Raw genomic sequence first — 13,981 nt, 5'->3', positions numbered from 1 at the left:
GCATTTAAGAAATAGACATAAAAAAATTCAAGTTAAAAGAAAAAAAAAAAACCTATGGTAGCATCACAACTTGTCAATTAATGTTACTTGCAAAATATTTATACACTTGCTTCTCAGTCACTAAGGTTTTCAGATTATTATAAATGTAAGACATTTATTATTTAAAAACCAACCAATAATCATTCTTAAACTTGTATAAACAGGTTGTATGTGAGCAGAACCACCTAATCTGATAGTATTATTTCTACAGCAAATAATAGTATGGATTTAAAGTCATTGTAGAATAACCTGAATGATGGCATGAAAAGACATCAGTTTTTAGCATAGCAATGATTCACCACTACACTTGACATTTATTTGGAGGACAAGCATGAATGCTACTTTTCCCTAAAAGAAAATACGCAATATAGCCATTTATCTCCCTACCATTCCCTTGAAGCAAAATGGTATCATAAGATTACCATTTATTGGAGTTTCCTCTTGGAGTTTAAACTTTTCAAAATATTTCCAAAAAAAGTGACTTAGCATTTTATAGTAATAATGCCCAAAGCTGGCATTCAAATATGTTGCAGATGTGCCTTTAGCTGTAAGAGATTATTTGATGTCCACAGGGTATATAGAAATCCTATATGCTGCAATACTATTTTCTATTTTTCCTACTGAGATTAAAGCACATGTAGAATTTAACAGGAAGATCTTGTTAAAGGTTAATCATAGATCTAAATGAATACCTGTTTTCAAAAGGCATTTATTTTCTCGACAAAAAAAATGTCTTTAATGGTTTACATTCAGATACATTTTTAGAGCTGTAAAGCTTGATTTTTAAGAGTTCATTCATTTCAAGAAAAATAAATGCAAACATTAAAATTCAGAAAATTATTTTGGTATTTAAAATTAGGTTTTTACTTCCAAAACTTATCTCATGTACACATATTGGAAAAATTGTCACAATGCCCTACTGGAACCAGCAAATGGACTACAAAGCTTACACATCTGTAAACCAGCTGAGGACTTGAAATACTTACTTTTCCTCTTTGATATTTGAAAGTTCATTGTATTTTGGCATTGGACAGTTAGTTGTCCTCATAGAGAAGATAAACAAGTCCAAGAACTTGGATTTTGCCCAGGGTGCAGTCTTAACACAATGTTAAAATAATTATGTGTCTAAAACATGTTATCTAGCAGTTCTGAACACACATACGACAATAAACTCATTGTTCTTTCCCTCAGTATATTTATGAATAAATGTAATATGAAGAGAAAAATGTATTTTAAATAAAATATTTACATTGTTTTCATCCTAAATATAGAAAATGTTTGAAGCCAAAATATAACTTATTGTGTTCTTTAGAATTACTGTGTCCACTCAATAATGAGTGACACTTATGCAAAGAGAGAATGTGATTCAAATAATTTAAAATATTTTGTCATATCTGTTTTTTCTTTTCTTTTTTCAGTAGTAGGGGTTCAGTGGTAGGCAATGTTTCTGTGTTTTCAAACACAGTATTTGCTTGGTATTTTCAGGGAAAATCGAATATATTTTTAAAGCAACTATAGCTTAGTGTTAGTAACAAGCAAATCCTATAATTCAGCCATAGAGAGAAATAGGTTTTACGTGTGAATTTTCTTTCAAAGGCGAAGGAAAGTAAGATTTCAGTGGCTTAATTGTGGATGCTTTTCGAACATTTTCCTTAACCCTCTGAAGCTTCCATTTTTTGTAATAATGACAAAATTAAATTAATAATGCCCAACAGTAGACACAAATATAACATAAACAGTATTTAGAAAGTAGCAATAATTATATGGTACCTTAAAATAAAAAGTCAATTTTCCAGAGTATACTTATTTTGAGACAAAGTGAAACCTAAAATTATTTTTCAGTATTACTTTGATGGACATTTCACATGATAGTTACTGCATGTTATTTGAGAAAAGATGAGAAGATAAGGATAATTTACAGAGCTAAAAGTAATGGTCAGAGATATAAAGTCAAAGTCAGCAATGTGGTAATTGTAATATGGTTTATAAGAAGGTATAATAAGATCACTTCACACTTGATAATGAACTCTTAATTTTCACAAAGATCAAATTTGGTAATCGAATAAGGATGAAGGATAGAAAAGAAAGAGGTAGGGGGCTGGGAAGGTGGCTCAGTGGTAGAGTGTTTGCCTTGCATGCCTGAGGCCCTGGGTTTGATTCCTCAGCACCACATAAGCAAAAAGAAAAAAGCCGGAAGTGGCACTGTGGCTCAAGTGGTAGAGCGCTAGCCTTGAGCTGAAGAGCTGAGGGACAGCGCCCAGGCCCAGAGTTCAGGCCCCACGACTGGACCCCCAAAAAAAAAAAAAAGAAAAGAAAGAGGTAAGTCACAAAAAGATAACGAAGAGTGTGAGAAAGATAACAGAAGCAATAGGGAGTTATAGGTGTTGCTGAGTAGACAGTCCTGGGCCCTGATGTCCATGGAGGCAGGCCTTAGGTTGGTCTCTTTTGAAGAAGAGATGTAAAGCTAATTTTGTTAGCAATATTTTAATTGACTTCCATAACACATTTAATTCTGCCCTCTTCTACATACTATGATGGAACACCCAATCTTTAAGATACTGACAATCTAAAAGAAAGAGCACTGCATGATAAAACATTCCAATGAGCTCTGACAGTCATGCACCAATATGTGCTATATTACACATGGTGAAGTAATTTGCAAACAGATATTAAGCATACTAATTGTTTTGTAAAAATTCTTAAGTTTTTTATAGGATTTTGGACAAAATCATAAGTGATTAAGTTGGAAAATGCACTTTTCTGTGCTCTCTTTTTACAGACATGATTTAAAATTATCACGGAGTCTTCTAAAAACTATGAGAAGGACTGTTGGCCCATCTCTAGATTAAAAACAAACTAAAATAAATTAGATTTCATGTTGAAAAAAGTAATCCAGCTCAAAAACCTGTGTGCCAAGTTTCTCTCATATAATTTGAAACAGTCAAGCAATAAACTCTGAAAAAGAATTTCTAATGGAAGCCTTGAAAACACTTGACTCCAGTTTTGCTACTGGGTGCCATAATAAATCCAGAAACTTAAAACCCTAGATACATGAAGGCAAAACTTTCAGTGGAGCTCTGTATAGTCTAATATGAAAGCTTAAGAAGCAAAAATCACTGCTCAGCTGAAAGTTTCATATATTTCATTCCCTAGTCACTCTAAGTTCCCTCCCCGAGCCCCAACAACATTTCAATCTTTATTAGAACAAGGATTACAAAAGCTAAAAGAAGTCTCTTGATTTTTTGAGACTAGTGTGTCATAATATTTATCATCATTTAGGGTTTTTTTTTCCTTGCTAGTACTGGTATTTGAACTGAGGTTTTTGCAATGGCCAGCAACCAGCTAAATATTTAATACTTATCTGTATCACAGAAGCTAGGTCTTGAGACTCTGGGAAATGTTTGGTCAAATTCTTAAAAGATATAATGGACAGAATCTTAGTAAGTAATAGTTTTAGGGTCACTAAATAAGGGTTGGGCTGAAAACAACCTAAAGAAGAAAATGAGTTGTTAACAGAGTAGAAAACTACTCACCCGTGTCAATTTATTCATTTCACAGTTCAGGTAGCTGAGGCTTAGAGAAGTAAAGAAGTTGGTCAGGGTCCTTAAGTGATGGAGACAACATCTGAATCTACTTTTTTTTTTTTTTTTTTTTTTTTTTTTCATCTGAATCTACTTTTAAGAGCTAAATCTTCCCATTCTTTTTAACTTGCTTTTGTCTTTTAAGATGTTCCTTAGTTTTAACTTTCCCTCCAGTGTCATTATATGCTAATATACTAGTTACTATTAAATGATAATTTTTGTGGTTTATATAAAATGTTGGTAAAAAAATTTAAAGCTACTATCTCAAAAAATGCTATTTAGGACATTGAGACAGGAGTTTCTTAAAAAAATATACTAATAATGAAAACACAAGGGTACAACAGCTGTCACAGAGCAATTTTCTAAGCTATTCAAAACAACAGTGAAACTTTGGTGAATATATTTTTAAAGAAATGCCAGATCATCCCCCTGGATAATAAAGCTTGCATAGTTATCCCTGGCCCAATTATCACTTTCATCAGAAAACCAGATGTGCTCTCTAAATTATGAGGCTGGGCAATCAGCAAGTCCAAATGGAGGGGCATCTGCAAACAACTCTCAATGGGCTAGAAAAGAGGGGGACTTACTCTAGAATAAAGGAAACTTAAAAGACATGACAAATTGCCGGGCACTGGTAACCCTAGCTACTCAGGAGGCTAAGATCTGAGGATCATGATTCAAAAGCCAGCCTGGGGAAGGAAAGTCCATGATACTCTTATCTCCAATAAACCACCAGAAAATTGGAAGTGGTGCTGTGGCTCAAGTGGTAGAGTGCTAGCCTTGAGCTGAAGAACTCAGGCCCAGAATTCAACCCTCACCACTGACCAAAAAAAAAAAAAAAAAGAAGAAGAAAGACATGACAAATGAGACACATGACCTTCAATTGGAGCCCAAATCAAAGAAAACAGAGTAAGACAAGGCCTATTTACTAAAAAAGAACAGTTATAAAAACAATTTGGATATAGAGCATGTATGAGACAATGCTACTATGTTGTTCATTATTAAATGTTTTGAACAGCTGTTATGTAGGAGGTGTCTTAGTTTCTTGAAGACACAAGGGTATAAGGGGTGAGGTAATATGTGTAACTAATTCTCAAGTGGGAGAAAGGGAAGAAAAGATGGGAAAGAAGAAAGGAGGAGGGAAGAATGATGAAGGCAAAGAGAAGAGAGAAAAAAGAAGAGAAGAGGGGAATAAAAGAGAGAAGAGGAGGGGGAGAAAGGGTTTGTGTACAGCTTACAGAATGAAGAAAAATGCTGTTGTGCCATATACAGATATGCCAAAAGATGAACAGTATGTGAGTACTCACCATACTAGTCTTTCTACATTTTTGTGTGTTCACTATTTTTCAAAATGAAAAAAACAGAGGAGAACATGGAGTATTAGGAAGTAATCCTGTCTGTGCAGAGGGGACAGAGGGAGCTCCTAAGGGCAAGCTGTTTCTTATAATGCATAGCTACAAAAGCCCCTTGGTTTTAAGGTTTGATAGTCCACTGTCTGCCAAAGTAGAGGCAAAGTCAGTGTCTGAAATATATATGGGTTTAATTTCCTCCCCTGGAACAATAAGACACATGATTTTTAATTAGGAAGGTAAACACTCTATTTTTTTAAATTATAAACTAATTACACATTGCTAAGAGTATAAATATTTTTGGAGTTGAAAAAGTCAATAAAAGGTAAAATCATTCTGATTTTAACATTCATATACATGTGTTCACTGGTTACTGCTTTGCACTTAATTTAAGACAGCCTTTTTAATAAGCAGAAAATGTGCATTTTTATATTGTTTAAATTTTAATATGAATTTTTGTTCAAAACAACAGACATTCAGGCTACTTGTAAATGATACAAGATTTTTTGCTAATGAGGCATTATGTAGAACATATGCAAAAATCACAACTAAGCCTTCCAAAATAGACCACAACAACAGGAAAAAACATGATTTTAATAAAAAAGAGCAGCACTGGGCTTTTACTTCAAAGCAATTAAGGGATTTGGATAACCAAAAGTTTATGTCAAGCTGATGCCAAACCAAACTGGTCTATTAAACACATACTATGGAGAGTTTCTGTAATATTCTATGAAAGGGCTCTCTGCCATAAATATCAAGCACTGCCATTCTGAAGATTACAACTATGTTAGGTTCATGTTTGCGAACAAGGGGTCCAACATCCAGATCAGACTTCTAGAATTTCAAATCTAAAATAATGTATCCGTGAAGGAGAACTTAAAATATGTTTTTCATTTTATGATTTTTCTCTACAGTAAGTTATACCAAATTTTTCTCTCCAACATTTTTTTCCAATAGTTTTTCATTTGTTTAAGAAATTGGTGTTACACAAAATTTTGAGTTACATGTAAACATTTAAAAAGCCTTGAAAATCCTTATTTTATTTTTTTGGTTTGTATTTTCTTTTTTTTTATTGTGAAAATATTGTACAGAGGGGTTACAATTACATGGGCAAGATAATGAGTACATTTCTTATCAAGCATTGTAGCCTCCTCCTTTGTTTCCCCTTCCCATCCCTTTCCATCCTCCCCTCATCTCCCCACCCAACCGCCCCCCCCACACCAAAGTTGTAAAGTTCGTTTTTCAACATAATGACTTGTACATCTCATTGTTGCAGTGGATCCACCTGTATCCCTATTTAAACAATTTGTTTTTTCCCTTCCCCTCCACAAATTATACCAACCTCAAATACAGTGAAAGCAGGGGTTATACCATGCGGGAGGGACATACAAAGCAACAAAGAAATAAGAAAATCCTTATTTTAAGTTACTGAAGTTTTAAAAAACGATTTCAGGAAATAGTATGCTATTTATTATTTATCTTTTCTTCTAAGCAAATATGTAAATTATCAATTTTATAAAATCTGTGAGGTAGGTACACCAACTGATTTATTTCTTTGGCTTCTGCAATATAAGATCCTTTGTCTATAGTACTAATTTTGTTTCTGGTTTTAATTTTTGATTTTAAAAAAGTTTTTAAAAGCAATATTTTTTTGTATGTGAATAATATAGCTGCTGAGAAAGGCCTGAGTTTGAATTTTAAGGTAAACTCTTCTATGTGTATATGATGATGCATCTTGCTGGCAATATTTATAGTAGAAAAGCATATGTTCCTGACTATTTCTGCTGCTGCTGCTCTAACCTAGCTCTGAAGAACTTTTGGATTCCTCTTCAATTCACACTGAAAATGTAGGTCGACATGATTATATCCATCTGGGATATAATCTAGGAACTTGAGCAATATAGCAGGGAAAGGAGTCCTTGATAGCTTGTATCTAAAAGCTAACAGGGATGGACCCAAAGCTTGAGTTTGGCTTATGTGGATTTTTAAATCTAGATAATGTGTTAAGTATGGTTGTTGATAATTGTACTACAATACCACTTTAGTGCCAAAGTTTGTCTTCAGGCACTGTTCCTGACAAGAAACCATTTCTTCGTTTTCTAAGAAGGCATAGTGTAAAATCAGTTCTTTTTCCTAGGGGACCATGGTTAATAACTAGGCATTCAAGCTGGTTTAAGGGTTTCAATTACATCCTCCAATTTAAATGTAATTCTCAAAAACATTCATATTTCTGTTGCTCTTCACTTATGAGGGTATAATATGTCATTAAATACTAGGATTTCTCTATATAATTTAGTTTTATAAATAACTCTTTAGGAATCGAAATTACTAGATGTTTTTCAATCTTTCAAATATAAAACTGTTAAAATATAAATATTCTGTTTTAGTTAGAAGCTGGTAGGTCATGCTTCTAATCCTAGCTACTCAGTAGGTTGAGAACTGAGAATTATGGTTTGAAGCCAGCTAGGGCAGGAAAGTCTGTGAGAGTCTTATCTCCAATTAACCAGCAAAAAAGTTGCAAGTGGAGCTGTGGTTCAAGTGACAGAACATAAGCTTTGAGCACAAAAGCTCAGGGACAGACCCCAGGCCTTGAGGTCAAGCCTCAGGACTGGTATGCGTGCACATGTGCGTGCACACACGTGCACACACACACACACACACACACACACAAAGATGAAAAGATAATTCAAAGACAATTCATATGAATGAAAAGACTGTACTTTATAGAATGTCAAAAATGCATAGGTGGCAAAGAAGTTATTGATGAGTCTCATTGTAATCTATAACGATCAACACATTTTAATACAAACTTGATAATCAGGAGCATGTATAAGTTTTTGGGATCACAAACTGCTACTCTAAATATTTGTAACCATAAACATACTGCCCTTTTAGGGGTGGAAAAAAAATCTTCAAAAAGTCTAGACTTACATATCAAGTATGTCAACTGCTGAATTTTTGTGACTCATACTTCCTTTGATAGCTAAAATCAGATATTGTTAACTTCATGGTAAATGCCACAAATAAAGTCAGAAAGTTGAGGGTTAGAACCTGCTGAAAATGAAGGCAGGTTAAGAAAAATAGCAGATAGTAGTTCTATAGCAGGCCTTTGTTAAAAAAAAAAAGAGGTTAAGTGAAAATAGGATTTTTGAATAGAGTAGATGAATATATTAAATGATAAATTAATTTTGATTTTATCAAAGTGATATTTGTGTTTTTAGCATACCTTTGATCTGTGGCTTGCTGTTCTCGAAGCTGAAGAAGAGATAACTCAATTTCATTTTCTTTTCTCCTCAACTGAGTTTTCAGGATCTCAGCCAAGTGCTCTAACTCTTCTATCTGGCCTTTTTGTGACTGAATAACATTTTCTCTGAAATAAAGGACTTTTGTAAGAATTTGTAGTTTGAGGAAAAATTGTAGCATTTAAAATCACTACCATAAGATAGTTCTTCATAATAAAGAACAAGTAGAAGTTTTAGCTTAATTAACTTTGCATATAGTAGAATAATTATGGACTGAATGTGTCTATTTAGAAATACATATGGAACAAAGGTACTGCTTTTCCTAAGACAATGTCCAAGGCAGGGGACTGTACTTTGGTTCAATTAAGTAAGTATTGAGCATTGTATTCTACAATCTGGTCTGAAGAGAGTTTAAATGCCTTCTTTCATATATGCATTGCTGCCTACATTGGAGAGATGGCAGAAAATTTGCCAAACATAACTTAGTTTATCTCTGGTACATATTTATCTTTTCCATGCCTGGCCAGTATCCCAGGACAATGAGCCTCAGAAAGTGGTTTTTCATTTAGTAATTTTGCTGGTCCTGGGGCTTAAACTCAGGGCCTGGGCACAGTCCCTGAGCCTCTCTGTACTCAAGGCTAGCATTTTACCACTTGAGCCACAGAGCTACTTCTGGGCCTTTTCTGAGTAGTTTACTGGAGATAAGAGCATCATAAACTTTTCTGCCAGGGCTGGCTTTGAACAGTGACCCTCAGATCTTAGCCTCCTGAATCATTAGGATTAACAGGCCTGAGCCACTGGCACCTGGCTTTCACCCTGGCTTTTTAGCTGATTAATAGGTAACAAGATTATGTCTAGTTTTATTTTCTCATAGACTAATCATTACTGTAACTGATAATATATTCAAAAGGAAATGTTTTAAGCCCATATTATTCTTAAGCAACTATTTAAGGTTTGAAACTTGTTTGTATCATGCTCTGTTTTCTCTTTCTTCAGTGTAGTTCCTTAATGATGATCCAGGTGAAGGCCTACAGATAAGGTAGAACCTTATCTTCATTTGTATGACTCACAGGCACTGAAACCATGAGGCTTTGATTAACTGGAAAAGAAAGCTAAATGTGGCAGAAGAAACTTTCTTGCAACTATGACATGATAAAGAATGTAAGCACTGTGGAATGACTAGGAAACAAAATATGAAATCCATATGTGTCTGAAAATGCCAAACTTTTAAGCTATTTCAATCCCTAACCCCAATAAAAAAAACAAAAACAAAAACAACTAATTGACCTAGAAACAAAAACAATCCCCTCCCCAAACAAATCTGTGATTTTTCTGGGAATGAAGGTATAATCTCTGAAGTTTCTATTATTGGAAATGATTGAAATCTATGCCATTTCTTTGGTGGCCAAATTATAGTCAGATGATTATTCTATAAATCCTTGCATGGGTGCAGTTGGATAAGTTGTTCAGGTCCCTTATTTTACTGAAGGCATTCCATATAATACCTGTTATTAACCCACAGAACTAGCTGCATTTTTGTGAAGCAAATTATTTATACATACCCCAATCTTGTTTACAATAAAGGAAAGGGAAGGGCCAAAACAAGACATGATCAACAAACAAAGTTCTAAAATGACCATGAAAAACAATACATACAAATTTCTTATTTCTCCTCTGGCTTCTTCAAGTAAACTATTCCCATATTTAGTAAGCATGGGTTGTGTAGTTTCTGGTACATCGGCATCCTGGAATCTTATACCTAAAAATAAAGTAACAAAATATAACTATAGAAGTGAAGGTAGAGGTGGGTGCCAGTGGCTCACGCCTGTAATCCTAGCTACTCAGAAGGCTGAGATCTGAAGATCGTGGTTCAAAGCCAGCCCCGGCAGTAAAGTCTGTAAGACTATTATCTCCAATAAACTACTTAGAAAACTGGAAGTGGCGCTGTGGCTCCAGTGGGTAGAGCGCTTGCCTTGAGTTGAAGAACTGAGGGACAGTATTCAGGCCCAGAGTTGAAGCCCTATGGCCAACAACAACAACAACAAAAAAAAAAAAAAAAAAAAAAGAAGGTAGAAAAGAAAGATACATGATTTATTATCTTAAAGGTATTTATAATATAATAAAAATCTCTTCTGAGGTAAAAGACATATGTGCAAAGATTCTATAGTATTTTTAGATTTTTTTCTAGGTAATTTGCCTTCTAGATTAGAATTGTTACATGGATAATACTTGTTGCTGCATTTTATTTAATAACTATTGGTAGCTAAAATCTGAAATCCTCTTTGGTAGTGTATTTCTAATCTAGAAAGCAAATTACCTAGAAAAAATCTGATTTATGATTTAAAACTCCTGTACTTTTCAGTTTGGGTTTTCACAAGGAAAAATTGAAGTATAAAGTAAAATATTTTTCAAAAACTTGACTATTTTTAGTGCTTCTGATAATGTTTTTGATTTCTAAATTAATCATTCACATCCCTTTTCCTCTCTTCATCCTTTGATATGTTTAAGTCAAAGTGTTTCCTGAGTTTGTTTTATTCCACCTCACTAAGAAAATCCATATTTAAACAAAGGTGTTTGGAGAAAGGATCAATAAAAATTCCTTTAAATAAAACATTTCTCTACTGCACTTAGAATTTCTTATAAAAATAGTTGTATGCATTGGGTGTGGTTCACACCTGTAGTCTCAGCTACTTGGGAGGCTGATTTGGCAGGACTGCTTGAGCCTGGAATTCAAGGCTAAAGTGGGTAACATAGAGGAATTTGTCTCTTAAAAGAGAAAATAGTTACGTGCAAGTTTACAAGGATAGTCCCATTATTAAAAACAATGTAAACTTTTAATAATGAGATACTTTATATTTATAAATTAAATTATATTAAAATAATTTAAATTAAATTAAAACAATCAAATAATTAAAATTATTAAATTAAATTATATGTTAGATAATTAAACTAACAATTAATAATTAAATTATTAAATTAAATTATTAGAGTTTCAGGTAAATCAGGACAAACGAGACTTTAAAATGGAAAACAGTCTCAGATATGGAAGTACGAGAAGATTCTGCTTAGAAAAGTGAGGTATTAGGATATATTTGAAACCATATTAAAAAGTACAGTTTCATTGCACATTGTAAATATTTATTTATTTGTGTGTTTTTAGAGACAGGGCCTTATTCTGTAGCCCAAGTTACACTTACACTTGTGATCCTCCTGACCCAGCCTCCCAAGTGCTGGGATTGCAGTCCCATTATCAATAGTAGTTATGTTTTAAAAGATAAACCCTACAAAAATCTTTATTCCATTGGTTCTTCACAAGAAGAATGATGTCTATATAACATCTATTACACCTAAGCCAGAACTTTCCATCTTTTATCCAAATGCACGAATAGAGAACAACAGTATTCATATAACAGTTTGAGAGTCCAGGCTGCCTGTGGGATAGTGCCTAGGCCCCAAGTTCAAGGCCCAGACTGGCCTTGAACTAAAAAAGAAGGAAAAAAAAGCAAAAGAAAGAAAAGGAATATACTTATTGCTATATAAGGGTTTATGAACTCCTATGCCTTGAGCTCTAAGAACAGTAAAAAAAAAAAGTTTGAATCACTGATGGAACACAAATATAAGTAGAAATGTAATAAGTCACATTTTTAAAGACTTCTCTTCTATGGCTATTTAATGAACGGGAAACTTGTATCAATCTTTTACTTAAATAGTAATTTAAACTATGTCAGCTTCCCATTTTAGTCTAAAATTTGCAAATTCTTTTTAGTACAAAAGAACTTGCAGGCCTTAAACATCAACTTGCCCAATTATATTGCTGGGCATCAAAACTAAGGTTCAGAAAGAATGACAATTATATTCCTGGACATCAAAACTAAGGTTCAGAAAGAATGATGGTTTTAAAGTTAAAATATATTGAGTGGAGCGACACTACTCTGATTTCTTATCACTCCATTTCATAGATGGGGAAAATGAGGCTGAGTGTTAAACTTGCCTCCATATAAAGTTAACTAATGGCAGAAGGTATTTTCTGATTTATAATTCATTATGCTTACTTTGATTATATTCAAAGTCTACTGCAATCTCACATAGCTAGGAAGAGCCAAGCCCTTTCATCCTGCAGCTGCCTCCTGCCTGTGTGGAGGCCCTATTGACTTCAAAGGAACACTATCTAGGGAGGAGATAGTGTTAACATTTTGATTTGGAGAGAAAACTACAACAAATTTTTTTCCCTTTCTGCTCATATGGAGTTTTTTTTCTTCCTCAGTGAATTGAAACTAAAGTTTTACATTATTTTTTTATACTTCTGAAGGTGTTTGATCTTTATGTGAAGCATATTACAAATAAAAATCAATTAGAGTTAACATTTTATTTTCTTTCTAGTAGTTGCAATTAAAACAAGTTATTTAAAATATTTATTTACTTTTAATTTCGTTACAGTAAGTTTGAGGGTAGAAAGAATTTAGGCTTACTATTGATTCCTGTCTACAAAATTAAACTGTTTTATATCTTGAGTAAGTTTTTGTTATTAATTTAAAAAATAAACAGTGATCTGAAATTATTTTTAGAGATGTATGAGATCTTTATGCTCATTGACTTCAATTCTTTTTATTTTATATGTTAAGAAAGCTCAAATTCAGAATAATTAGATTGTCTAACCTCACCAGCTAGTAAGTAGAGAGCCATGAACTCAAATTCAACCCATTTTTCATGCATGTCTCTAGTATTATTTGTATTAGAAATAATACTTATGTTACTGTTTTACTAAACAAATCTGAAAGTCATATAGAATAAAATGATTTTTGTTTTTGGTGATAGTAGGGATTGATACTACAGTATCAATGTTAAGTCAAGTGCTCCATCATTCTTGTTTTTGAGATAGAGTTAGTAGATTCCAGGGCCAGCCTTGAAGTCACCATTCTGTTGCTTTTCTCCTGTGTAGCTGGGATTACAGTGTAGCACCATGCCTGGTAATAAAATAATATCCACAACACCAAAAAGCAAGCCCCCACGTCCCCTATTTTTCTCTTTTTGAAGACATTTAAAAACATGAATAATACAGAAATAAAAATTTGTGTGACTGTATGAAACAATGCATTAAAAGACTGTTAAAGGTTTGAGATCAACATAAGCCTTGTTTTACCTTTCCTGGGACATTCCTGTAAACCTGTATTTTCATTTGCTTTTCTCCGTCCGGCATTAACACGAGATGGAACATAGTTGTATGGAGTTTGTCTGTAGCCCTGGATTTGTAGTTGCTGTTTGGCTGAAATTAGTCTGCTCTTGAGGGCTTCATTTTGTCTCTCAAGCTCATGAACTTTCTCTTGCAGCTGCTCAATCATTTCTTCCATTTCCACATCTCGTCCTGACCGCTTGGGGCCGCCACTAACCCGCTCATATCTTTTCTTGTCATTAACTAACCGTATTAACTTGGTGGCCATTCTAGGGAAATAATAAAAAGATGAAAAGGAATGTGAGAAGTCAGCATAAAATGCATTCTGTTGAAAGAAACATAATCACTGTGAAGACTTCAGTGCAGAACCTGAATAATAAATTTCAGGTTTTGATGTAACTATTACTGCCTGTGAAGAATCCTTTGATGATAATTGAAACCACTGGGCAACAATCTGCTTTATAGCACTGACAAATAACAGTTTCCTAAGGCTTATCATTTAAGGTTAGTAAAGAGAGGACACATATTTACTCCATATGTTCCTGAAATGCAATTTTTAACGCATGACCTTATATAGGAATGCTGTATGCACTTAAATGT

At 33.7% G+C, this 13,981-nt stretch overlaps 1 protein-coding gene across 3 annotated transcripts in view; it reads right to left on the bottom strand.

The window, feature by feature from the left end:
* Positions 1-13,981, bottom strand: part of LOC138807199 (protein fantom) — a 96,198-nt gene that overhangs the window by 74,550 nt on the left and 7,667 nt on the right. For all 3 annotated transcript variants that reach the window (XM_069992769.1, XM_069992772.1, XM_069992771.1), the window contains exons 4-6: positions 13,352-13,650; positions 9,868-9,970; positions 8,196-8,339 (exon numbers count right to left, since the gene is read on the bottom strand). In XM_069992769.1, coding sequence (XP_069848870.1) covers positions 8,196-8,339; positions 9,868-9,970; positions 13,352-13,650 — 546 coding nt within the window. The remainder of the gene's footprint in view (positions 1-8,195; positions 8,340-9,867; positions 9,971-13,351; positions 13,651-13,981) is intronic.

Source organism: Dipodomys merriami, unplaced genomic scaffold, assembly GCF_024711535.1.
Source record: "Dipodomys merriami isolate MVZ:Mamm:240054 unplaced genomic scaffold, mDipMer1.0.p SCAF_415, whole genome shotgun sequence".
NCBI lineage: Eukaryota > Metazoa > Chordata > Mammalia > Rodentia > Heteromyidae > Dipodomys > Dipodomys merriami.
Note: the sequence above shows the minus strand (reverse complement) of the source record. Positions and strands in the feature narration are given on the sequence as shown.